This window comes from Strix aluco, chromosome 2, assembly GCF_031877795.1.
Source record: "Strix aluco isolate bStrAlu1 chromosome 2, bStrAlu1.hap1, whole genome shotgun sequence".
Classification (NCBI taxonomy): domain Eukaryota; kingdom Metazoa; phylum Chordata; class Aves; order Strigiformes; family Strigidae; genus Strix; species Strix aluco.
This window is the reverse complement of record NC_133932.1, coordinates 118207128-118234132: the sequence shown is the minus strand read 5'-3', so window position 1 is coordinate 118234132 and position 27005 is coordinate 118207128. Positions and strand designations below refer to the sequence as shown.

The 27005-nt window shown below is 43.2% G+C and overlaps 1 protein-coding gene across 6 annotated transcripts in view; it reads right to left on the bottom strand.

The window, feature by feature from the left end:
* Positions 1-20819, bottom strand: part of XPO4 (exportin 4) — an 86106-nt gene extending 65287 nt beyond the window's left edge. For 3 of the 6 annotated variants that reach the window (XR_012622105.1, XM_074816040.1, XM_074816046.1), the window contains exon 1: positions 20721-20819. Coding sequence is in view for 2 of the 6 variants with exons in the window: in XM_074816040.1 (XP_074672141.1) it covers positions 20721-20798 (78 nt within the window). In the remaining 4 variants the exon portion in view is untranslated. Of the gene's footprint in view, positions 1-590; positions 620-5208; positions 5293-5416; positions 5518-6669; positions 6893-20720 lie in introns of those variants that run through there. The other 3 variants (XM_074816041.1, XM_074816042.1, XM_074816044.1) reach the window with 3 other exon arrangements.
* Positions 20820-27005: the final 6186 nt, after the last annotated feature.

Here is a 27005-nt window from a genome sequence, read left to right as displayed (position 1 = left end):
TGAGTCCTCAGCAGTCAGCATCTTTCTAATATTTTGGGATACAGGCAGACAGATGCAGTTTGAAGGAATGTGTTGGCACAGATGAGCCAAACAGTCCAAATCATAGGTACAAACACATTTTTCTGGTGTAGCGTAAGCATGCTCCAACTTTCTTTATGAAGACTGAATGCACAGGGAATGACTACAGCTCCTTCTGTACATAACGATCAGTTTTACCAAGAGCAAGTCCCTCAGTCTGCATCTCAGATACAGGCAAGCCTTTCAAAAGTTAGGCAGTGATCTTCAACAGTAGGAAGAGACAGAGATTAGGCTCTTATATCCTTGATTAGATTCTTAATAGTTTCCTTTCGCCGACTCACATATCACCCTACGTTTGATTTTTCACTTTCTGTACATTAAAAAAACAGTAAAATCAACCCACTCTCAGGAGATAACCTATCACAGCTTACATGGGCGTTACAGCAATGAGACAATTATTTTGGAAGGATGGGAACTATTGCGTAAAACTAATTCCAAGTCAGATTTTGCCTTCCTTGACTATTAAACCAGGTAACTTTACAAAAATCTAAACATAACTTCCATGCAATTACCTTTTCTTTCCAGTGTGGAACCCGATAAAAACAAAACTGGATTCAGCTTTCCATGAGAAATAGAAGTTTCTCCTCAATGAGTTCGAGGTCAGCACAACTCCTTTAAATTCTCCTTCTCCCCTTTCTTACCACTATGAAAATGTTACAAGAAACCATATCACAGACAAAGCTCCATCGCCCCTTTACCTACTAACAAAACAGGAGGCGCACCAACATTGTTCGTACAACTGTTTACCTCTGGCAATCTTGGTGCAAGCAATCCACTGCTCTGAAAAATGCAGAAGTCACAAATGCAACAAACTAACAATATTAAACCCTCCAAACAGCCCAGGTTCCCAAACAGCCACAAGAGTACTGGTAGGTTTTTAACTAGCTTTCCCATTCTTACTGCCTGCAACCATCCTTTTGTACCATGGAAAGATAAAGAAGAGCACCTGATACAGCGGCACCATTTAATTCCATAAGTTTATATATTACCACTTATTTTTTCCTCTCCAGAATAACCCATATTTGTTTCTTATACAACACAGATTTCTCATTTCTAACTTTGATCATCTTTTTTTTCTGCTCCTCCCTTGATGGTACACCATCAATTTAAATCATATCATATTATTCACTGATGCTACAAGAAAGGAAAGCACAACTGGTAACGATTAAAAAGGCTAAAAATTTGGCATACATTACCTAGGCAGAAATTGATTAATACAGATAATTTAAACTATTCATTCATAGTGACACTTGGAACAGGAAAGACATAGATAAGAGAAAGGGTTAGACCAACTCTCATTTGGAAAATACACACATTACTAGAAAATATCTGGTGAAGGTACATGCGAAAAACATAAGGGGTCACAACAAAGGGCTTGAGGGTCTTGTTTTGTTTTAAATAGAAGAAGTAGTTGATGCAGGTAGAGGATCTGAAGCTACACATATGTATTCAGAACAACATGCTTAGTACAAGCATTTCCTACCTCAGTAACATACCTTTAAAAATATATATATAATTATGACTTGTCAGGATGGAGTGCCAAGCAATGAAGGTAATAGAACCATGAGAAAGGTAGCAAATGGGTTGCAAATATCAGATGCTCTCTTCCTAAGACTGAAATAATCATGTATTTGTCAATAACAGGCTGAAGAAGTTACACCACATCCACATTTGAAGTCATGTCTGCTTTTTTAGCTCCTTCCCCTTATTTCTGAAAACACTTTTCATAAAAGTATCAAATCCCCCCTCTCCCCCAAGTGATTCTGTTCAGGCAGTTTCATGTTGATAATCACAGACATACAAAATACAACATTTTCTGATCGTATATTAGAATTGACAGTATTTTCTTGATGCCAAAGAATATTACTTATTGGTCACTTGTGGACAGTGATAGTATCTTAAAATTAACAACTTCTAACATTCAAGTGACAATATTATTATTAAAATCAATAATGGAATAGTTTTTTATTTAGTATAATTTAGTTAACCACTTTGCACTGTTAAGTCTGCATCATACTTTTGCTCAGAAAAATCCCACTCGTGATCACGTAGAAACATAATTAAGGATGGGATGAACAGTGTTCATTCCTTGCAGACAGAGAAGTTTGCTAGACACAAATTCTGATTTTTCACAGACTTTTGTTATGGCAAGACAGCACTGAACACAGCCGAATTCTACAATTACACTGGGGGAAATCTGCAAATTAGCATGTCACAAAGAACAGTCACGCACTCCTCCAGACTTTGCTGCTTAAGAGAATACAGAGAGAGTGCACCAGAGTGTTTTAAGCTGACACCCACAGTATTCCCACCTACAAAAAAGGTCCCCTATGAACAGTACAGGCTAAACACTAGTAGGATTATGGAAAGGCAAACATGCCTACTAAGAGAATTTTCCTGGGTTTAAAAAAAAAAAAAAAGATGAAATTGCTTGTACCTGCTACTACTAAAGCCAAGAAGGAACTTTCTTGCCAAAGGCAATGTTTATGTCTGCAAGTAAAGTACATTACGAACTTGACAAGGGTAGAAACAAAAATCTGAGATTTCTACTGAAGTGTGACTTCATAAAATTCATCACAAACTCTACAAACTGAGCCTCCCCAGATATGTAGGGGAATTTTGCCTTCCCTGTGGTCAAAAGGTAAAACAAAAAACTGTCCCCCAACTCTGGTCTGCGGGCCATTATCAGCTTATGAAAAAACAATTAAACACATTAATTGTTCTTCAGAATGGTGTCTAGACTCTGTGCTGCAGAGAGTCTGGAAGCCTAAGAGAGAGAAGAATAAGAAACTGAATCTCTATCAATACACAAGGATAAGCAAAAGCCACCACAGACAGCAGTGGCACCACTGGGTCTGGACCTTGCTGACAGCCACCATCAGGCAAGACACGCTCAGAGAAGCAAGGAATAAAGGAAGCCCAGATGGCTCGCCAACATGTCCCAGCAGGCAAGGAAGCCAAGTAACAATGAGGCATATGGAAAGGAGAAAGATCATGAGTGAACCTGAGAAGCATGTGCAGGGGAACACCATGTGATAGTGGTAACGTTGCAGAGGAGTATGGACAAAAATAGAAGGAGAAACAGAAAAAAAAGGAAAAAAATAATCAAACACAAGGGCAAGCAATAATTTTTAACTACTGCACATACCGCATTTAGGACAGCTAAATATATTACTCTATCCATGTAAGCAATTGTTAGAGCTGCAAAACATACCTAAAGGTCATGAAATTTAACTTACTGTGCTCTTCTACTAAGATGCTCAACCCCCCCTAAAAACAGATTTCTGTATCTTAAATAACAAGAAACACCTTAAGAGAATTAGTCCCCAGCACAGTTCTGCTATATAGGTGAGTTATACAAAAGACTCAGATTCTCAGGAAAAGGAGATTTCAAGTTTAACTCTACCAAAGCCACATCAAGCAACATGCCCCAAGACTGCATTACCCTGACTTCTGTAGAGTCAAGCCATAACAAGTTTCTATCACAGTTTTACCGGTAACACTTTTCAAGTGTTTTATTCTTCCTACAGTGTATCACAGCACATTCAATAACTGTCACTTGTCTTACTAAAACAGGTAATCAAAGAGATCAAATACAGTGGTCAGACTCAGAGAATTGGATGATTAGCCACACTTTCTTTCTCAGCTATTCCCCCTACTTCTCTAACAGAGACTGACACCTAAAAATGCAGGGATGTCTGATGGACTCATGAAGCAAATGCTACCAGCCAACAATTCAGGCTACATGAAGATGTTCAGCTCTACAGCTTTCAGCAACCGCTTCACAAGTGGATCAGAGGTTCCCACTTCAGGCACCAAGCCAGAAGGCAGTTCAGACAACTGGTATCCATAGCAGCTTCTGCTGTCCAATTCAGATCTGTCATTATATGACTGCCAGAGCCCTGAGTAATAGTTAAGTTACTACAGAAAACCTAGCCTGCATAATAAACAATTTCAACTATGTTCCAATTACTTCCTTTGCACTTTCTTTTTGGAATAATCATTCAAATTACAGCTGTAACTCATCTTCTAACTAAAAAGATACAACTCTTCAGAAATAATCTTGGGTAAGAAAGATGCAATAGATTCCAATCAGACCTGCAACAGAGACAACATGGTGAAAATTTAAGACTTTCTGAACAAAAACTTCATTTGATTTAAAAAAATAAGAAAATCTTTCCCAAAAGTGATTATGATTTGAATTATTTAAACCCCAGAGTGCCCGGTATTTTTCGGTATATATTTGGAACAAATGCGTGACTGCTGGAGGAATTACCTCCTACACATCTACTCACTCATGTCTTGCTTTCATGCAGAGGTTTAACAATAGGAAAAAAAAAAAGATTTTTTTTTTTTCTTCATATCAAATCTGCTTTGTATTTTGGAGCTGAAGTACTTTATTAAGTCTTTTGCAAGTAAAAGAGCAGATAAACTGTGGTTTCTGATAAGATCTGTTCTCAGTTTTGAAATGGTCTTATATAACATACTATATATACACATTAATTGACTAAAGAGTCAAAGTAAATCATTACCATCAATATCAAAATGTTTTCAGATAAGACTTCCTCTTCAAGTTAACAAAAACAACCTACCAAGATTTTACCTCTCTACTAACAGTCTGACCCTCAAAGATAGAATATTATAGGTTCTGCACTGAAATTACATTCATTTACCTGCATAATACACTTCAGATATACAATTTGTGGTAACCAGCCCATAAACTGTCCTCACTGCATGAGGGTACAGCTTCCACTGTTAATGTCTACTTTTCAGCACCAAAACAGGTACCCAAGACCTGCTGCTTGAAGAAGAGCAGGTAGGACTTGAAAGGCAAAAGGGAGGAAGGTGGAGTGGAATTTTTGTTTGAGGAAGCAGGACCAGAGAGGAGCAAGAGAAAAGAACAGAGGACGTTGAAGGCATAGCCCTCAACTAGCTGTGGTAGGACCCTGACAAACAGATGTCTGTAGCTGGTCTATGTATCTATGCAAGCTGTCCATCCAATATCAGCTCTAACTGTTGTCGGTCTCCTTGCAGCATTCATTTAGGACTTTCTCTTTTCCTGACCACTGTGCACATTGTTCAACAAGAAAATCCACAAATTCAACTAACAGTACATTGACTTGTGCCAACCTTCTGGTAGCATTAGGTGAACAGGATCAGCCTAGACTCCATCCATCCCATGGAGGATTGCTCCAGCAGGTTTTGGAAAAGTGACTGAAACATACATGGGAAATTTTGCATAAGACAAGGGTTACAAGTTTAAACTTGTTAGTGTTGGACCAAACTCAGAGCCCCATATAAAGTAATCACAATAGAAACACACACAATTATCACATACCTTACATACACTACGATCAAGATCTGGTTTTCTTTTTAAATCTTAATGCTTTCTTCATAATCTCAGGATCAAGAAAATGTTTCAAATTGGTTCCAAGAAAATTCAGTGTATAATAGTCTTTCCCTTCTGTAAATTTAGGTAATGAAAACCAGGATACAGTGTAACATAGCAGTTAAAACAAAACACTTCAGAAAATTATGTGTGTGCTTTATACGTACTTGTTACTGTATCCTCCATAACTGCAGTTAGGACATCAGTTTAAGCACACTGACAACAGATAAATCTGAGAAGTGTCCTATAATGGATATTTAGCTTATGGTAGTTTGGCTGTGGACAGCCAGAGGATGAATGCTGACATGAGGTTACAGTTCAGACCCTTAAATAAAACGTTATTTATTTCCTAATCTCCACATTCACTGTTCTAATGTTTCAAAGCGCAAGCAAGGTCTGATGGGCAGTTCTGTTTAGCAAAGTAATTTCTGTAAAATGCCTGGCTGATAGCGATAGGCAAATCCATGCACAGTCCCTTGAAGTCATATGAACCTTCGAAGCAACAAGAAGTCAACCCATGCAGACCAGAGAAAGTTCAGTCAAGACAGAACAAGTGAAACTCAGTAGAGGAGGACAAATATAAGAAAAACATCATAACTACACAGAACAGTTATGTAAAACCTCATTGTTCCAAACCTTTCTAAACCATTTAATGTTAACAAATAAAATCAGCTTGCTTTGACTTCAGAAGGAAAGAAACATCACTACTGCAGTAGCACTGGAACCCTAAAAATGTATGTTACTAAAGGAATATAAACAGTCATAAAGTGCCCTTACTACAACTGCACTTGCACTAGTCTTGAGTCCTGCTCTGCTGCTTCCTTCCTCTGATCATCTCCTGGAGCTGGAATGAACTTGGCCTCCTCATCTGGCAGCAAGGAGAAGGGTTGGTGGAAATGGACCAAATTTTCCCTCAGCTCCTACAAATTACAGGTGCTTCCTTCTTTCCCCCACAAGGAGGCATGGAAGATAAACGGGTCCTAAATTCAGGTCCTGAGTCTGTTATTCTAGAGGGTGGGAAGGAGAGGGGTCTCAGCATCAACTCATACTACAGCCTCCACCGAAGGGTAGACTATCCCCATGAAAGGTCCTGGTTCTCCAGCAAGAGATAGGACCCTAGCCCATCCACAGCCCCTGAAATCACAATCGTTAGTCTATCACAAGATTCAAGTAGCTCATCTCAATACTGTCCATTTCTGTACCTATTAGACAGTTGTACCGGGTCTGGCTGAGCCGGAACTGGTTTTCCCCTATAGCAGCCCTCGTGGTGCTGTGTTTTATGTTGGGAGCTGGCAGGGTGTTGATAGCACACTGGTGTTGTGGCTACTGCTGAGTAGTGCTTACACAGCACCAAGGCTCTTTCCGACATTTTCCCCCCACAGTGGAACGGGGTGGGCAAGATCTTGGGAGGGGACACAACCAGGACAGCTGACCCGAACTGACCAAAGGGATATTCCAGACCATATGACGTCTGCTCAGTATAAAGCTGGGAGAAAGGAGGAAGGGGGTGGGGTCACCCTTGGTCCTCCGAGGCAACCACTACGCGTATTGGAGCCCTGCTTCCTGAGAAGGCCCGACATCGCCTGGTCGTGGGAAGTAGAGAATAAATCTGTTTTCTTTTTTTTTTTGCTTCCACACGCAGACCTTTGCTTTGCTTATATTAAAACTGCTGTTGTTTTACCCACAAGGGTTGTTTTGTTTTCCTATCTCATTTTCTTTCCCCTCTCTGCCCTGTTGAGAAAAAAAAGGGGAAAGGGGGGGAAGTGATAGAGCGACTTGGTGGGTACCTGGCATTTAGCCAAGGTCAAACCACCACAACAGTATAGGCACAGCTTAACAAAAAAAGCTGGGACTGTGACCATGAATTTCAAAATGAAGTTTTAAGTCAAGGAAGAACCATTGTGACAACTCTTCTACTAGACAGTAGATCGTAGTAATGCTGGTAATGGCCAGACTCATTTTCCAAAGCTCACTAGTTGAGATGTAGGTGATATATAACCTATTTATCAGACTCACTGTACATCAAATATTTCATTAACTGCTGTCCTACCGCAAGAGAAACTTTAGTATTACCCCATCTGAAGAAGTATCTTGTAGTATCTATTTTTTCCTGGTGTCCAATTTCAAATTAAACTTGCTGAAACTACAGCTATAACTACGCATTGTTTGCAGAGGTGACATTACTTTTACTTACAGGTAGCCTTCTACAGTAAGCACATGCAGATGGAGGAGGACAGCACTGGGGTAACAGGACATCACAGGGGTAACGCCCCATCTGCCTCAAGCATACCTCTCCCCCAACAGAGACGTTGAAAGCCATCACTCTGTGAAAGATGTAAACTGAGATAATGATGCATTTTGGTTTCTAAGAGTTTTAGGCTTTGCCTCCTATCAAAAAAGTGTTTCCTCCCACCAAGCTAATGAAGAAAGGCAGGCACACAGGGCAGTCAGCTTCTCTGCCAAAATTCAGGCTTTAGCACTTCCTCCTCCATCAATCTTGCTAAAATTTCAAAATCATCTTGTCCCAGCATACTTATTTGGAAGGAGTTGATTAAAAGCGAGATAAGGATTTTTTTTTAAGTTTTCAAGGTTTATCTAAATTTGACATGAAAAACTCCTTGTGCTTAGCATACTTTCAAAATGGCACAGCCTAAAACACCTACCTTTATTAACAGCTTTTAGCTGTTAGCACATTAATGGAAACTTACAGACACAAGTGAAGTACACACAAAACAATACCTGAATCATGTAAGCAAACAGAAATATAACTACAGGGAACATGAAACCAAGATTTAGCAAAAAAGAAAGCAACAGAATAGAGGCCAGAGGAGGAAGCTCATCACCTACGCCAGCCTGCAGGATAAGGAAGCCAAGAGGAATTGCAAAACTGAAAATGATTTTGTGAAGTGAATAACCTCTTTCACTCAAAACCAGGAAAAATTCTGGACTTTCACCAAACACCTAGAAAAAGCTCCTTTCCCTAACATCTTGACCATTACTGAGAAATGGCAAAAATATATCTAGAATTGTACATATTTGAGATGGTAGGATGTCACTTTTACCTTGTTTCACTGATTTGTCCTGCTCCTGCGGATACAGCCTGAACCAAGTTACCAAAGAAGTTACATCTCTGTATTCATTGTCCAATATACAAAGAAGCAGACACATGATACATATTTTGAGAAATACTCTTCTAAAAAGCATTTATTTTATGAAGAAAATTATTCTTTTATTCCATATACACATACTTTTGGGTTTTGATTCGAAGAGGCAATTTTTAAGACTCCCTTAAAGTTAAGTGCCTGAGTTCACTCTAAGAACCTGCATAAATTAGCTAAGTCTCAAGCTCTGAAGAGTCACAGGGCTCCACATACTTACTGAAAAATGACTGTGAAGAAATGTGGTCATAATTACATATTTTATTCTTAGCGCTGTTAGAGGGAATGTTATTGTAACATGAACAGAATAGTTCCAGAAACAATATTGTCATTTCTCTTGATATTAGAATTTAATATTTATATATTCCCCACTAAACAATTCATTATCCCAAAGCTACCCAACATCTGTTCTTAATCCCACTTAAAACAACCTCACAAAATAAAGGCTTTGCAGCTAAGCCTCCCTAATTCTCTTAGGAAGAAGTATGTTTGTTTTTTGGGCTGGGCTTCTGTTGCTGTTGTTGACAGGTAAGGAAAGCACTATTCATGTTTTCTTCACCAGGAAAGAGTGTACATGTTTTGTAAACCTATTCAATTTACACATTTTCTCAGTAAAGATGCCAGACTTCAGCCATCTGGGGAGCTACCAAAAAAGTATGGGTGATAGAAAAGTCAAGTAGCAGCAACATTATTAGCAAAGCAAATATAAGTCAATGACTGAAGAGATGATAGTGCTAAGCTAAATGTGAATGGTTAAAATCTTAACAAAAAAAACCCCAACATTATGGTCAGTGCAGATAACACCAAAAGCTCTGTTTGCACACAGACTGGTGAACGTTTAAAGCAATGCTTCTCGGCCACTGCTTTAAAAGCACACAAACTCAGCTTTAAGGCACCTAATATCAAACCAGCATCTATAGCTGCAAGGGGAAACATATTCTGCCCTCCCCTGTCCCCAACAGGGCTGCAGTCCTGTTGCAACAGAGGTACAGATCTGGTCTCCCATTTGGGGATCTCCAGTTACTGTATACACATATATACAGATAGATGCTGTGGAGGAGTCCTCATGAAATCTACAAGTGACAAGTGCGTAAAATGTAGCTTTAAGACAAGGGTGTAATACAAGAGGAAACTAACTGAGCTGTAAGGCGAAACCCACAGCAGGCAGGCAGGGTACGCCAGCGCCAACGATGTCTTGCCATGACCTTACCCAGGCGAGTGAGGAACTGACTGAAGGCCCATATGATGCCAAGATCACTGATACAAGCCCAAGCTATGGCAGATTGAGTTTGAGGAAGTTCATTCCGAAACCCTGAAGACCACCTATTTGCAGAGCCAGACAAAATCAGCAAAAAGAGAAGACAACCTGCCTTTGCTGCGTGCCCAAGGCAGAGAAGCTACACGTGTAGATCCTGGTCCAGGTAGGATGACGCTTGCCCCCACATCACCAGTGTGGGAAGCTTCCCCCAGGCCCCAGCCAGGCAGGGCATGGAGGTACAGCTTCTCTTGTGCTGCCATGTGTGTGGTGGTTTGACCTTGGCTAAATGCCAGGTACCCACCAAGTCACTCTATCACTTCCCCTCCCTTCCCCTTTTTTCTCAACAGGGCAAAGAGGGGAAAGAAAATAACCAACCCTTGCGGGTAAAACAAAAGCAGTTTTAATATAAGCAAAGCAAAGCAAAGGTCCGCGCGCGGAAGCAAAAAAAAGAAAACAGATTTATTCTCTACTTCCCATGAACAGATGATGTCGGGCCTTCTCAGGAAGCAGGGCTCTCATACGCGTAGTGGTTGCCTCGGAGGACCAAGGGTGACCCCACCCCCTTCCTCCTTTCTCCCAGCTTTATACTGAGCAGACGTCATATGGTCTGGAATATCCCTTTGGTCAGTTCGGGTCAGCTGTCCTGGTTGTGTCCCCTCCCAAGATCTTGCCCACCCCGTTCCACTGTGGGAGGGAAATGTCAGAAAGAGCCTTGGTGCTGTGTAAGCACTACTCAGCAGTAGCCACAACACCAGTGTGCTATCAACACCCTGCCAGCTCCCAACATAAAACACAGCACCATGAGGGCTGCTACAGGGGAAAACCAATTCCGGCCCAGCCAGACCCGGTACAATGTGACAGCAACATGGCAGTTCTGCAGTAACTCATAAACGACCACGTAAATGAGCCAGTATGGTTTCTGTTTGTACAACTGTTTCTGCTGTTTGTTAGCTTTGACACTGTTTGCATATCATCACTAATGCCACAATTAACAATAGTTGGAATATTCTTTTATAATAAAGGATGGTATAACTCAATGTTGGTTGTTATCCAATTGCACCACTGATCTCTGTACAAACCGATGCTTAAGTCCCAGAGTCACAGATGCCCTGTGGCGCAGGCCAATGTAGCAGGCTCTGCAGTACACCCAGCTACTGGATTTTCAGACTCTGCGTTAATAATGCTGCAACCTGTTTTTTGAATTCTGTGAACTGCCTCTGCCCTCCTTCACCTGTTGTCGGAGCAAAAACCTCAGCAGCCAGGGTATTTACTTGTGATGTGAAAAAGTCAAATTCAAGGTCCTTCCAAAGCAGAAGAACTGATTGAACATGGCTCAACCACCTCTTGGTGTCTTAAAAGCTATCAAGTTACTCATTTCTGAAAAACTGGAAATACAAAGTCAAGGAATATACCACCCAATCCCATACAGTCAAAATGCCATACTACAGCAACCCCCTCAAAAGATCAACACTCTAAGCATTACAGTCCACTCTTACCAGAAAAAGAGAATACTTCAGTAAAATACACAAAAAGACAAATACCATGTAACTTTTCTACAGCTCTTCTCATGATTTCAAAACACATTTGTGAAGGATGCTGGTATTATTCTTTTCCTTCATTACAAGAGGATCCTAGTCTAAGTTGACAGTAGTGAACTACTCCAGAACTCCAAGGCTGTGGTTCCCAGAGAGGCAATGCAGTGACAGAGACTCTCCTCCCAACCACACTAATTCCTCTCCACTCCTAGACACACATTATTATCTGCTGCTAGCTTTGGCAACTGGCAGGTCCTTCTGTAAGCCACTCCAGCTCACTAAACTAGCCGATAATCAATCCAGCAAAAAGACATGTAATAGTTTTCCTCAGCCACTTGCTGTTAGGCTAGTTTAGGCTTCTGTGAAAACCTACCCTAGGTCTGCATCACGCTTACAAGCCTGGGACTGCAGATGTTCTTCACCTTTGCCAAGCCTTTTGAAATCCCAGGGACCACCATCATAAACAGTAAAATTCGTGCGGAAAGGTGTTTTGCCATTTTATTGATTTCACAGCCACAAATTAATTACACAAAGCCTTCAAGAGACCCTGGCATAAGGCATATTTTCAACACTACTACAGCTGTGCCTCTACCATTTTGCACAGCTGCACATAACACAGCTGGACTGCACAATGATAAATACTGAAATTCATAATTTCAGCACAAATCATGATATATCTTTAGCCTTTCTTCACATTCACTTTTATAGTTATGTAAATTTTGAATTTGGTAGGCACCACTAAACCAACTTTTCTGACTTCTAGAGTAACAAAAGCAATAAAACTTTATTCACTTGCTCCTATATTAATACAAATAACTTTAAGTGTATTTTCCATTAAAAAAAAATATCAGTCTTGATCTGAAGACAAAAAGAATTATATCTGCTACTTCCAAAGTGGTTTAACAGCATAATTTGACCAAAGTTTCTTTTAGGCACCTAGGTGAACTTTTTCATCTCAGTCAAGGTAGCAAATGGTTTATAACGCAACACAGTGAAAACTACCTGAATTAAAAAAACCTTTTCTCCCTGCATCCACTTCCCAATCCAGTTCACTATGCAGCCACTCAGGTGGGTGTACTACTACTCTATGTTTTGGTAGAGCAAAAGGCAGCACTATACAGCTGCCACTCATCATTAAGTCTCAGAAGTAGGAAAGTTTGGGGTTTTCATTTTTGGAAGACAAGGAGAGGGAAGAAGAGAGACTATTTAAAATATACCCTCCTGCCAGTTTTCCTCCATTTCTTAAAACCCCCATTTGAACAACTACTCCCTATTCAACAGGATGTTTTAGACAGACTTTAAAGGGATGAAAAAGAACTGAAGACCCGTATCAACATCTCCTACAGCTCAGATCTGAACACCCTCCCTTCCACACCACATCACCCAATACATATGTGGTTTTATGCCACTCATATGCCCCACTATGCATCAAAATTGCTTCAAATGTTACCACATTCCCTCTACCAGGTCACAGCCCCAACACAGGCATCAGTTCCACTTTGTTTTGTTCTGGGGAAGCCAAGGAAAGCAGAAAAGGAGCTAGACATGGAGAAAACATTTTCCCCTGGTAAAATGGAAAAGGACATGATCATCAAAATCCAGAATTCCACCCCTACATCAAGACGGGACACAGAAGTGAAGATCTTATGTATACCTGATCCAGAGTTTTTAGTGTCAAAACAGTGTCAGAAATTGCTGAAAAGGAATATTTTACTTAGCTGCTTGTGACAGCATCAGCTCAACTTAATAATCAAGAGGATTTCTTCTACCCCTCCATATGGAAAGCTGTTAATTAACTAATGAACACAGATTAGCATAACAACGATAAGACTCTTAGGAAGCAGATTAAAGGGAAGACAGCAGTAGGTAGTGCCTGAAGAAGAATTATCCAGATGGAGTTACGGACTAATGAAGATCCCCAGCGGATGAATCTACGACCAGACACACAGTATTTCATTGATGACTCAGAACAAAATACAGAAATATGCCAGTGCAACAGTGACATGTCAAATGCGTGTGAAACACAATCTTGATTCAAAAAGATGAATAATCCCTCTGTGAAACAGTCAGGGGAAATAAACCCAAGGCGTGAAGAATCCCATTTCACTAGATTTTCATTTCATCAGACACTATGTTTGCTTTTTAAAGACAGGAGAATCTCTATCAATCCTCACATTCCTGTTCTCAACTCCTCACCCGTAGTACTGTGTGCTTGGGGTATGCTCTATGCACATTTGTTCTCAGCTCCCAGGTGAAAGTTTCATTAGCATGCCGCACACTGCACGTACTTATCTCCCAAGCTGTAATCTGAACCATGTGCCTGTAAAATGCACCAACCATACCAGTTCTTAAGCAAAAGGAGGAAAAACTATACATACACATGATGGACTCTAAATTACTTAGTACCACTCCAGAAAAAAAAAAAAAAGATCCGGACGGTTTGGGCATAGTCCTCTGAAAACATCACCTTGCTGCTCTGAAGTAATAAAGAAAAGCACAATGCTAAGTATTATTAGGAAAGGAATACAGAAGAATACCAAAAATTCACAACCATCTAAAATCTTCAAGTACCCACATCACAAAAGAATGCAGTTCTGGTCAGTCCATCTCAAAAATTCTATCATAAATCTAAAAAGTTACAGAGGAGTACAGGGATGATTAGATGTATGGGGAACCTCCCACATGAAAAACTGACAAGACCCTCCAATTTAGCTAACAGATAACTGGAGAATGCAGTATGATAGAGAGCTATCACAAGGGATACCGTAGAAGAAAAATCATAACAATGATCAAGTATTTCTCCTAATTCAAGAATGAATGAAATGATCAAACAGCAGGCTTCTCTCAAATAACATAATGTTGGGTTTTTTCCAAAAACACCGGTGAAACTCATTACTACCAGCCAAGTATAATATAAAAACTAAGAAAATAAAAAATAGAAATGCATTCTAGAAACAACTGGACACATTTGTGGAAGAAAAGTTGATCAACAATCATTAAACACAACTATGCCACCTCAGGCTCTTGAAAATGCTAATTCAAATAAGGTAAAGTATATACTAGTGAAAGGATTATCCTTATTTTTCAGACCCTTTCTCTAAATCTGCATCTAGGGGCCATCACTGGAAACAGAAATCAGCTGGGCAGATGTTTGGTCTAATCCCGCCATAATATAGCACACACCCAGCTTGTTTGGCTGGGTGATGACTTGGAAGACTCCAACAAATCTTCTCAGCACTGGAATGATTAACAGGTAACCTGCCCATAACAAAATCAGAGCTAGTCCATCTCTCCCTTTCACCCTTACTATTAGTCATGCTTCACAGCCTGAAAAACTGCCCCGCAATGAAGACAAGTTGCAATGAGAAACTGAACTTCCCCATGGAAGGAGGATTGTCATGGACCGGACCCTCCAAGAAAAGCCGACCATACAAATTGTCAGGGTAGATGACACAAAAAATTTGCTCTTGGATTTTAAGGATATTAATGTGCTCCCTTATGCTCTTTATTCTATAAGCTTATTTCAACCTCTGAAAGAGACAATTGTATGACCATTGTCAGACTACCCAACTTTAGCCTGAAATCTGAGTCAGAAAGGCAAGATAAGCCACAAACTAAATAGTACACCCTGAAGACAGTAATGTGTGAATACTCCACCACCCGCAAAACAGACCACAGTGAAACAAGAACATTTATAAACTTTTAAAGAAGGGAATTCTTCTGCAAAAGCCTTTGCTCAAATATTCTTGAACTTGTTAATGCTACCCAGACCCATACCATGTAGAATAACTTCAGATAACACCCTTGTCTCTAAATTGGAGTGACATGGATTTGATTGATGGACCACTCAGTGAATAAGGAATTGGCTGGATGGTCGCACTCAAAGAGTTGCAGTCAATGGTTTGATGTCCAAGTGGAGAGCAGTGACAAGTGGCGTTCCTCAGGGGTCACTCCTGGGACCAGCACTGTTTAACATCTTTGTGGGTGATGTGGACAGTAGAATCGAGTGCACCCTCAGCAAGTTTGCCAACGACACCAATCTGCATGGCGCGGTCAACACACTGGAGGGAAGGGATGTGCCATCCAGAGGGACCTCGACAGGCTCGAGAGGTGGGCCTGTGCAAAACTCAAGAAGTTCAACAAGGCCAAGTGCAAGGTCCTGCACGTGGGTTGAGGCAATCCCATGCACAAATACAGGCTGGGCGATGAGTGGATTGACAACAGCCCTGCGGAGAAGAACTTGTGGTAGTAGTGGATGGAAAACTGAGTATGAGCCAGCAATATGTGCTTGCAGCCCAGAAAGTCAACCATATCCTGGGCTGCATCAAGTGTGGCCAGGAGGTCGAGGGAGGGGATCGTCCCCTTCTACTCCGCTCTCGTGCAACTCCACCTGGAGTACTGTGTTCAGCTCTGGGGCCCCCAACGTAAGAAGGACATAGACCTGCTCAAGCAGGTCCAGAGGAGGCCATGAAGATGATCAGGGGTCTGGAGCACTTCTCCTATGAGGACAGGCTGAGAGAGTTGGGGTTGCTTAACCTAGAGAAGGCTCTGAGGAGACCTTATAGTGGCCTTCCAGTACTTAAGGGGGGCCTACAGACAAGATGGAGAGGGACGCTCTATCAGGGAGTGTCATGATAGGACAAGGGGTAATGGTTTTAAACTGAAAGAGGGTAGGTTTAGACTAGATAAAAGGAAGAAATTCTTTCCTGTGAGGGTGGTGAGACACTGGAACAGGTTGCCCAGAGAAGTTGTGGATGCCTCCTCCCTGGAAGTGTTCTATGATTCTATGACAGGGACCTCTGGATCTCACATCTATCAATCCCCTGACCAAAACAGAACTCGTTTCAAGCTTAGACCAGGTTGTTCAGGGCTTTGTACAGTCAAGTTTTAAATATCTCCAAAGACTGGAGATCCCATAGCCCCTCCAGGTAGCCTGGTCTGCCTTCACCAAACACAGTTTCTGTGATTTTTGGTGGTTTTTTGCCTTCTCTCAAGACGGAATTTCCCTTTCTGAAACTTGTAACCTCTTGTATTTTTACCGTGCACCTCTGGCATTTCTGGCATTTCCAATATCAAGACAGCCTGAGTTAGCAAGTAAATTGTACAGTGAAGGTATATGACACACTTGAGCCAACCTGACAGCTCACGACTGCTAATAGGGGCAGACCAGCCCATGTGCAACAATCTAATTTCAGACCCCCACCATGCTAGCTCTGCAACTTAAATGACTGCACAGATAACCAATTCATCTTGCTAACCTGACAGAAATCCATTCCCTTGTTTAATTCCTATGTCATCTCAGCAATATTAATATGTTCAGCACAGGGTTACAAGGGAGAAAGTGGAGCTGCAGGTAGGAACTGAGCACCCCTTTGTGGGGAGGGGGGGGCAGGAAGAACAAGCTATAACCTGTGAATTTACATTCAGGTGTCACAGAACAGCATACACTAAAAAAATTTCAACCTGCTTTAATAAGTTTTCAGCAATAACTAAACAGTCTTTTGCATGCTTCCTACTTCATCTCACCTATGGGATAACATTTACATTTCTTTCCTTAATAATACAACCTATGTCTTCTCTCATCTGTGAAGACATATATTAAAACAGTGCTTAACTGGTACTAATTATATTCAGCATTAATTACCACCTGAGCTAACCAGAACATAACAGATAGGAACTATATACATTTGGTGAACTATATACATTTGGTTAGAGGATGCCATGCCAGCTAGAAATAGAGGAGCAGTAAATTCATTCAGTTCATACAGATGCTGGTGTACAGTCTTCACCAAGCCAGAGTCACATGGGTCAAAGGTATATACCAGCCTGTGGCAATGAAGAACCACACAGCATTTTACACTTTAAGTTACAAGGCCCTATGGGAACCTTACTTCAAGTAAACACCATTTAGCTTTGTTGGAAAGGAATTAAGTACCCAAAAAGCACGTACTTTTTCATGTAGCAAATACACTTACACACAGCAAAGAAAACTGTCATAGGACCAGCATTCAAAGTCATATTTGGCAGCTAATGACGATTCAAGTTTCATCTTTTATAACAACTCTTCAACTTAAACCAAATTTCAATCATTTTCCAAACTAAGCCTGTTGAACGTGGGCTACCTAGAACCTGTTGAAAGGCGTTACTGGTAACAACAGAAAAGCATTTCTATACTGCTGTAGAGGAGCCTGGTGAGCGAATAGATTGAATCTTTCCAGTTTTCATACACTGCACACCATGGTTTGTAAAGTCCATAAAGATCAGCAATTTATGAGATCAGAACTAACATCTCTATTATCTGACATATAAAAGTAGTTTTCCAAAGGAAAACTCAACTAACCCAGAGCAATAAAAAAAAAAAATTATGAAAATACTTACCAAAGATTTAGAGGGCTCATGGTAATCCACACTGACCCTCAAGGAAAGTTAAACACACTCAGGTTTTATTATTAGTATGTCTGATTTCCTCTAGCCCATTATTCTCCCCAAGGTTCAGTATGTGAAATCAAGACAAGTATTGCGTAAACCACCACCACTCCCTGCTCCATCCTCAGATATGCTGTTCCACCTCTGATGCCTCCCTAGCCAACTGTATTTTGCAAGGATTGCTACTGTCTCAGCTGCCACAGACTGCCATAAGAAAACCTGGCTGAATCCCTCCACAACTCCGTGCCCAGTTAAAACTTGCTGACATCTATTGTCAGACCATTCACAGCTCTGCCCTTTCCCATGGCTTCAGGTATGGCTCCACTGCAAGATGCCAGCCTCTACTCAGGACCTCCGTTACTAGGGCCAGGTTTACCACCCACACCCAAGTCCTCAGATTTTTACATAAACACCTTTCTGAGTGATCCCCCCAGTTTGCTTGATCAGTTCACACCTCCCAGCTGCCACACAGAGTTACTTCCTGACCTCATTCCCAAGTAGACCTTTCACCAGATTTTAACAAACAGTGTAGTCCTCTGGTTAAATTAAATTAAGATCATCACTGTCCAGGTGCAGTCCTGAAATACGATTCAGCCCTTGTTTTTTCCACAGTTGTTAGTGAGAAAGAGCAGGAGCAGAGTGCATAACCCTTCCAGTCTCTGGGGTCTCACATCCACCGCTGTAAAGCACCTGGCAAGCTGCACTCCTCCTCTCCTCCGTCACTCCAAAGACTTGATGATTTTTGAAAAGAAACACAGAACAATAACCGTAAACAGTTCTCACAGCTCTTCTACAGCCAATCCAGCTTAAAGCCTGATTCTGGGTCCTTAGTCTCACCCATAGCTTTAGTGAATATCTGTTTTATGCAGCTTCCTAGGGAAGCGCCTCTAACTAGTTCATGTCAGTTCAGTGTTGTCTACGAAACTTCCAAGAGCAGCTGCAGAAAAGAAAAAAGAAGAACAAGAAAAAGCTAATGACTGCAACAAGTCAGCTTTTATACTGTCAGAGGCTGGAGGAAGCTAAAAATTCAACAAGGATCCTAACAAACATATGCTTGGAGACCCAAAACATGTCTTTACCAGCAAGTTTAGCACCTATCCTTCAACAGAAGCACAAACATTACTGTAAGAGGCTCGTATCTTTTCCCTGTATTAACATTTTTATTTACTTTAAGTCCACATTAAGTTGCATTTCCCTCTCTATGATAGCAGGGCTATGCTAAGGAAACAATGCCAACACAAGTAACATTCAGTTTTCTAGTACAGATGCAAAACTTTGGAGATGCCACCCCACATGTTACCATGTTACTGAAAGCTACCTAACTGCCAGCTTCCTTCCACACATGTGTTCTGTCTCATAATAATACTTATTACATATTTCCGCTATGTAGTCAAACACTTCTGGTAATTACAGCAACTGCGTTATTTTTAAAACTGAGATACACAGACATGAGAACATCCAATAATCTATGCAGTTACATTTTGCAAAGGCATGCATCAATCAAAAACAGCTCAAAGCTTAAAATTCATCACTGTTGGCATACTTTAAGAAGTTTTTTTTCTGAAAGGATTACTACTTGTTGGTAAGCTATCCACCTTTACTCTCCTGTTTGGAAACATAGTCAACGTCTTTCAGGCTTTGATTTCACAAGGAGTAACACACAAGTACTACGATGAGGACACCCACAAGTAAAGCTAACAGCCAGTTGCTTTAGTCAGGCCACTTCAGCTAGACATTAAACCACAAACGTTCCAGCTCTGGCTGTTGATCAATTACCGATACCAGGCAAACTTTCCTACTATTTGCTTGGTTCTTTTGAAATCCCTTTAATATCAACAACTTACAAACTTAATATTTCTGTTTGAATCACATTTTGGTGAGGCAGATTTTGTGGGGAAGGCTTTCAGCTAGACATTTTTAGATCTGCAAGGAAGACCTGTAAATGAGACAGGCTAATATACAGCTTTTCATTGAATCGAACAAAAAACTTTTACAAGGATGCGTGACTAGGATGTTTTAACACCAGCGGTGGCTATAGGTATTCAGCTCCATCCCATTTCTGATCTTTGCCGTGTGGGCTTTTCTCTTCCACACAAACACGGAAAGTAACACACAGCGCATTCCCCGTCAGCAGGAGCAGTTAGCTGGTAATAAAAAGATCAGGGCGCGAAGCACTTTGCTTCAACGCCGCAGCAGCACCGTGAGCCTATGGCTGCTCCCTGCTCCTCCACCGAAAGGAAAACTCTGGAAGCGAGCGGCGCTCAGCCCGCGGTCCGCGGCACTTCCGAGGTCGCCTCCCCGCTGCTGCCGGTGCCCCACCGCCCGCGCTGGGCCGGGGCCGGGCGCGACCTCCCACCGCCCCGCCGCTGCCGCAGGAGGCGACCCGGGGCCCCGGTCCCCGCCGCCGGGAGGGAGGGAGAGTTGCTCACCGGCAACTTCGGCGAGGGTTTCCGCGGGGGGCAATGGCGGTGCGGGGCGTGAGGGGACGGGACGCCCCGCCGGGGCGGGCAGCTCGGGGCGCGGGCAGCTCGGCAGCCTGCCCGGGGCGAGGGCGAGCGAGCAAGGCGGCACATGGAGGACTGGCGCGGCGTGCGCGGCGGGGGCCGACCCCGGCGGCGGGGTGACAGGGACGAGCCGGCGCGGCGGCCGCCCCGCGGCGGGGGCGGGAGGCCGGCCGGGGAGCGGGAGGAGGTGTGGAGGGGGCGACGGAGGCGCCGCGTCCCGGCGGGCTGCGCCCCGAGCCCCGCGCCTGAGCGACGAGGGCGGCGGGAGCGGAGGCGAAGAGGGAGGGAGGGAGGAAGAGGGGGGTGGTCGGCGCGGGCGCCCCGGCCGCGGGGCGCCGCTCCGGGCGCGGCGCGTGCCGCCGCCCGCCTCACCATCAGCACTTTGGCCGCGTTCTCCAGCTGGGCGATCACCTCGGGGGCCCCCCCCGCCGCCGCGGCCGCCGCCATCATGGTCTCTCTTCAATGACGCGCCATGCGGGGCATTCTGGGACGAGGCGGCCGCGCAGCCAATCCCGGGCGCGGCGCGGCCCGGCCCGGCCCCGCCGCGGAGGCGAAGCGGCGCCGCCGCCGCAGCGTGACCGCCGGCCGCCAGCCGAGGGGTGCTGCGCGGCGCCGCCGGAGACGGCCCCCACCCCTGCGCACCTCCTCCCTCCCTCTCCTCCCGCCGACCGACCGGCTGACCGCCTCCCTCCGAGGCGGGCCCGGCGGAGCCCCGGGGCGGGGCCCGGCACCGCCCGCCGCCGGTTCGAGGCCGCCGCACCTGCCGGGGCCCGCGGCTGCGCCCGCTCCGCGTGTGGGCGGAGGAGCGCTGCGGGGCCTCCCGGGCCGGCTCAGGGGGAGCTGGCTGAGGGGGTCGCGTCGGCGGGGCGGGGCAGGGCGAGACCGGGGTGTGCGCCTTGTCTGGGCGCTGCTCGGTTCAGTCGTGTACCTGGTGCGTACCGGTGACCGCGGGCGCTGGCGAGACCGCGGGCGCTAGCTGCTTGCGGTTCCTCGTGCTTGGCGGTGCTTGCAGATCTTTAATGGGGTGAGAAGGATTTCAAAATACAGCTTAGAAAGCGGTGGGGACTAGAGAAGGTGGCCAGCGTCTTTACAAATGGAACTGCTTTGTGGCAGACAAACAGCCAAGGTTTAAAACTGATCTAAAATGCATTTGTTTTCCACGTAACTCCATCTGGAGTTCACTTTATTGGATGTCAGTTACAAGACAGCATCACCTCTGCAAAATATGCTGGAGAGAACATCGTACACCTGCAGGAGCAAAAGGACTCTTGGATTGTGCCTTCACTGGCATTTCATTCTGGGTTAGGAGTTTGCCTTTTAAACAAATCTAATGGTTTCCACTTCAGTTTGCACACTGGAGCAGACTTGGAGCTTTGATACCTTCAGATGAAACTAGATTGGAAGATCCGCCACTGCCAAAGAGTGTTCAGTGCATAGGACCAGGCTAGGTCTCCTTCAGACTAAGTCCCTCCCAGTGCAGACCATTGGGCAGCATCTGCTGTTTTGTTCCCTAGAGCCTGCCAGACCACTCTACTCTTAACAGCACTTGGGTGTTCCCAACCATAGTTCTCCCAACCTTGAGAAGACATTAGCTGACCGCTAGTGCTGAATGTATGCGAAGTTCAGAGCATATCAGCTAATAGGAGTCTTGGACACTCACAGACTGTTCACATAAACTGAGTGTCAATGTGCAATGTTTCCATGCATTTCCAATGTAATAGCCAAAGGCAGAAGAAAGGATCAAGGAAATGGGATGACAGCAAAAAAATACACCTTTCCTATTCGAAAGAAGAATGCAAGTGTTTTTCTCCCAAGAAATGACAGCTTTTGATGCTGAAGGGGACATGGCGGTGCTCACTACTAGACAAGATTAGGAGTAGCAACAGAACCATGTAAAAGTTTGATTTTGTGGTTTACCTAGGAGGTAATGTCATTCATGCTAAAAAGTTAAGTGTATTTCAGGGTACCGTTCAGTTTCAGAGTTGAAGAATGTGGGGAGATGAGCAGGACTGCGCTGAAAGGAGAGATAAGTATAAGGAAAGTTGAACCAACTGTCAGAGGTGGAGGAATTCAAAGGTAGTGGAAGTGTGACAGCACACTTAGGTCCTGAAGTGCAATGTTCAATGAGTCTTGCTCTAAAGAACAGCAGAACAAGAGCTAAAGACTTAGAAGTCTGTGTACAAAGAGGTAATGTCAAAAAAACCTGAAGAGCATGAAAAAAAGCTATTTTAAAGAATTCTGTGTTCAGTGAAGGGCTACTTCAGTTGAGTATTTCTGTACATACAGCTTGTATTCAAAATGAGATTCTTCAACAACTTCTTCGGCATGCTCAAAGGTCCTTCATTCTCCTGTGAACTTGTGTGTTCAGCAGCACACCTGAATAACCACGGGAGCAATAGAAATAGAATAGGTTTGTTCAGGCTGGGGGGGCTCAAGAGGTCTCTAGACCAACCTTCTGCTTCTTCAACCTTCTCACAAAGTTGCTTAGGGCTTTGTCCAGCAGGGTCTTGAAAACCTCCAAGAAAGGGGAGTGCACAACTTGTGCAACCTGTGCCAATACTTGATTGTGGTCACAGTGAAGTTTTTTCCCCTTAAATCAGAACTGCCCTATGTGACTATTGCCTCTCATCCTGCTGCCATCCACAGTAAACGGTTTTGCTCCATTTGCTTGATAATATCAGGTACTAGAAGGAAGCTCATGGGTTCCCCTTTAAGCCTTCTGACTGAATGCAGTTCCCTCAACCTCTTCTCACAGGGTATGTGCTCCATCACCCTCGCCGTCTTGATTGCCCTCAGCTGCACTCACTGCAATTTGTCGACTTCATTCTCATACTGCTTTCTCATACTTTTCCAGACATGATCTAACAAGCGCTGAGTAAAGAGGACTAATAATTCTCTTGATCTACTGGCTTCATGCCTGTAAAAACAAGCTAGTATGTCTTTATAAAGGTAGCCTTGCTCGCTGCTGTGGCATTCTGCTCTCTTATGTTTAGCTTGGTACCTGTCAGGGACGAGTAAATTGCACAACTGGGCCTTAATTGCCCTGACACCCTCACCTGGGACTTTAGCATGTGCAGTACTGTAGGTTTACAAGTTCCAAGTCTCATCTCCTGTTGTCTGGCTTATCGTTTAGCCTTCCTGGGTAGACCTGTGTAATACATAGCTTTGTCTCCTACCCTTTCTCCTGTGTGGACCTCGTCTCTGACTCTGTCTTCAGCTGATCCTGGCTGGACTTTCAGGCTGGACCCTGGACCTGACTCATTATCTCGCCTTGTCTTGGACTCTCAGGAAGACCTGTCACCAAGCCAGCCCTGCCCAGATCCTGTGGAACTGCACCCTGGTTGATGAGGACGCTGCCCTGCCTGTCCTGTGGTCAGCCTCGGTTCCTGAGCGGAGTGGCCCTGCTCTTGTTTTCCATGACACGGTCCACCAGGACCTCCAGATTCCTTTTTCGGTCAGTCCTCAGTCTATACTGCTGTGGTGGTTATTCCACCTCGGTTAAGCTATGACACCTTAGGATCCATCTGTCAGCTCCCTGAATAGTCATAGTGGTTTGATCAATCTGTATCTTTGTCTTCTCCCCCCGAAGTTGTCTATCTATTTGAGCATACTTCAAGAGTAGCATGCTCATTAAATCCACTCTTTTTTCACAAATGTATACAATATGTGCAGACAAAATCTTGCATTTTACCGTATCATTGTCAGGTGCATCTTGCCCTGATTTCTAGTGGAAGTACTGAGTGGAGTAATCTGCAGTAAAAATGAACGTGTTCAAGTAGTCACATTCTCTCTCTCTCTCTTTCGGCTAGGCTTAGAAAAGCTGATTGTTCATTTATCTTGTCAGAGTGAATGCTGAAGCTATTTCTGCTGTTGGCTAAAAAAGATGCGTCACATTCTTCCTTAACGCTTCCCTCTTTTGTGGTGTTAATACTCTTAAAATAGTTCAAAGCTTTTGGACTCGCTGCCAGAAAGAGTGTTGTCGGTAGTGGAGCCTGTGCTTCCTGCTTTAGCAGTCCTTCTCTAGCTTGCTTTCTTCCACAGCATCCAACATCCAACTAGTGCTAGTTTTCGCTAAAGATTAAAATGTTAAGGAAAATGGCCAACAGTTGTTAGTAAAACAGTCGTGAATTAGTTTTTTTGTTCTGTTTTAATATGTGTTAATCAGACAGTCCTATGCGTGCACACAGTAACGCTAGGAAAGATTTGTTGTCAGGAGCATCTGACAAAGTCTAAGGAAAGGAGATAAAAGTGACCGAGCACTAAGTTAGATGAGATGAGGAAATCAAAGTCAGTAGGGAAGTGGATCACTAGTATGAAAAAGCAATGACAATTGCAAGCTTGCAAGTGGTAAGCTCGGGAGGAATTAATCTTTCATTGTTGGTTAGGTAGAAGCTTTCAAAACCGTCCTCTCCTATCAGGACATGCTTCATGATTTGTTTCCTGTTCTTGATTTCCTGGTGTTCTTAAGACTGTTTCCCTCCTGTTTTTCAAATGTGTTGAAGAGATCTCTTCCCATATAGCCTGCACTTATTTTTTCAGTAGACCTAATTTCTCTGGCCAGGACATCCAGTTTGCTTCCTTTCCCAGGCACCTTTTTCCAAACATCCAACTTCACTGGCTGGATTTCTGCAACAAATCCTGCAGTAAATTCTGCAGTAAATTCCTGCAGTACTTTCCGATTTGTTGCTGACTTTTCACCAGCACCTAGCAGAAGTCTGTTCAGAGTAGTGTTTCCAGTACTAGCTGTTCCAGTTGTGGTAGTCTGTGATGCCCATCTCCAGTGACACAGGAGATCTCCCACTGGTGTGAACTACTTGACAGGGTGACTTCAAACAATTCTGCTTAATTCCTTCAGACACCCTGGCTAGATTTCCATACAAATGACCTCAGTCAAGTTACATAGGCACAGAAGTCACTGTTACCCTCTTGAGGAAAAGCTTCTGCCAAAATTATTGTAAGCAGGTTGGTAGCTCTGCCCAGTGCTGTTGGTCAGTACTTCCTATTATGAACCCAGTTCTCCACTGCATTTGAAGTTGGGCAAAGTTTAAAATTTTGGGAATGTAGGTTTCTGTGCAAGTTATCTGTTACAAGCTTAGAGAATGTGTACATTTGTGCTAAAATGGTAGTTGCTTCTGAGAACAAAGCTAGGGAAAAATAAAGTTGAAAGATTGAATTGAGGCTTTTGCAGAAAGACACTTTTTTTTTTTCCTGAAAACGGGGTTAAAGTTTGAGAAAGATTAAGATTTTGATTGGAAAATATCTCTTCCCATACCTGATAATCGGTTTGTGTTTGGCCATGTTTGAACTAATAAACTGAGAAGGCTTATATGTACTTGATTTTATAAAGCAAATGTAGCCTGCAGATTTCCCTTCTCAATGACAATTCATCTTAATGTTCACGGAGGATCTCAGAACAGTCCTTTCCCTCACAGCTCTCACACATGATTGGACTGTACATGTCTGATCTTCCAGAGCATGCCCCGGCCCCTCACAGCTTTTGCTTCTGGCTGAGTTCTCTGCAATCACCATCCATTTCTCCCTTACTCTTGCTTTCCTTCAGGATGCAGAGAATGATACTCCTGTTATTCCCCAAAGTCTTTTTTGTGAATAAATTAAGATCCAACTCAAAATCAGAAGTCTGTGAAAGAACCAGCTTGTCTGTAGTAGAAATCTTACCCTTCTTGTGGAGGAAGTGCAGGCTGAATGAAAATGATTAAGCAGATTCTAGGAATTCTGGGAGAGTACCTGTCTTTGCCTGCCTGTTCTTGCATTGGTTTGGTGAGGGGCTTAAACCAGGCTTCATATTTTTGCTGTGTGTCTTATTTTATGGGTCTTGACTTGATTTCTGGGGTCTATTTGTAGTAGCACTGAAGGTTTACGACTGCAAGTAAAGACAATGAGAACTTCATTGGAGGAATTAAACTTACCTGGTATCTGAAGAAGAGTTCCTTCAGGTTGTTCATGATCTGAAGTAGACATTGGCTCTTCGGTTTATTTCTTACAAAGTAACAGTACACAATGCTGCAAAGCTAGATTAGTCATTCAAGTTACTAATTTCAAGTTCTCAGTTTTGTTAAGAATGGAGTTTGACTAGGAATGGAGTGTGTCATAAGTGAGGTTAATTGGGAAGAGGTAAAATATTAGGTATTTAAGTGAACAACCTCCACATTGTAAGACTGGGTCTTACTGGAAAAAAGGTACAAACCATGTTAACCAGTGGTACACAGACAGAGATACAGGGGATAAGAATGAGGTTATAGAGAATTGGTGCCTTGTGTAGTTGTGTGTGTGCAGTACCTGTGACACTGTCAGAGCAGTGAACAGTGACAGTGGCTGGGAGCAGCCATGGCACACCCAGAGCAGCAGTCAAGTTGCCACAACAGCAGCCTGCAGAAGGGAAATTCAGGAGGATGTCAGACACGCAGATGACTGAGTCACACTCAGGATTTATTAAACGAATATTCTGCCCAAGAGCTGGGGCACACACCTCTCACTTAACCTGGCTTTTCACAATCAAGGCATTACATTGGGGTAGATACAATTGACATGAGGGAGGCAAAATGTCAGTAGAACAAAAAAATGTAGACTAGGTGGACAATATTACTAGATCTAGCCTTCTGGCATCTTGTGACATCAAATTCCTGTATTTGAAGTTGT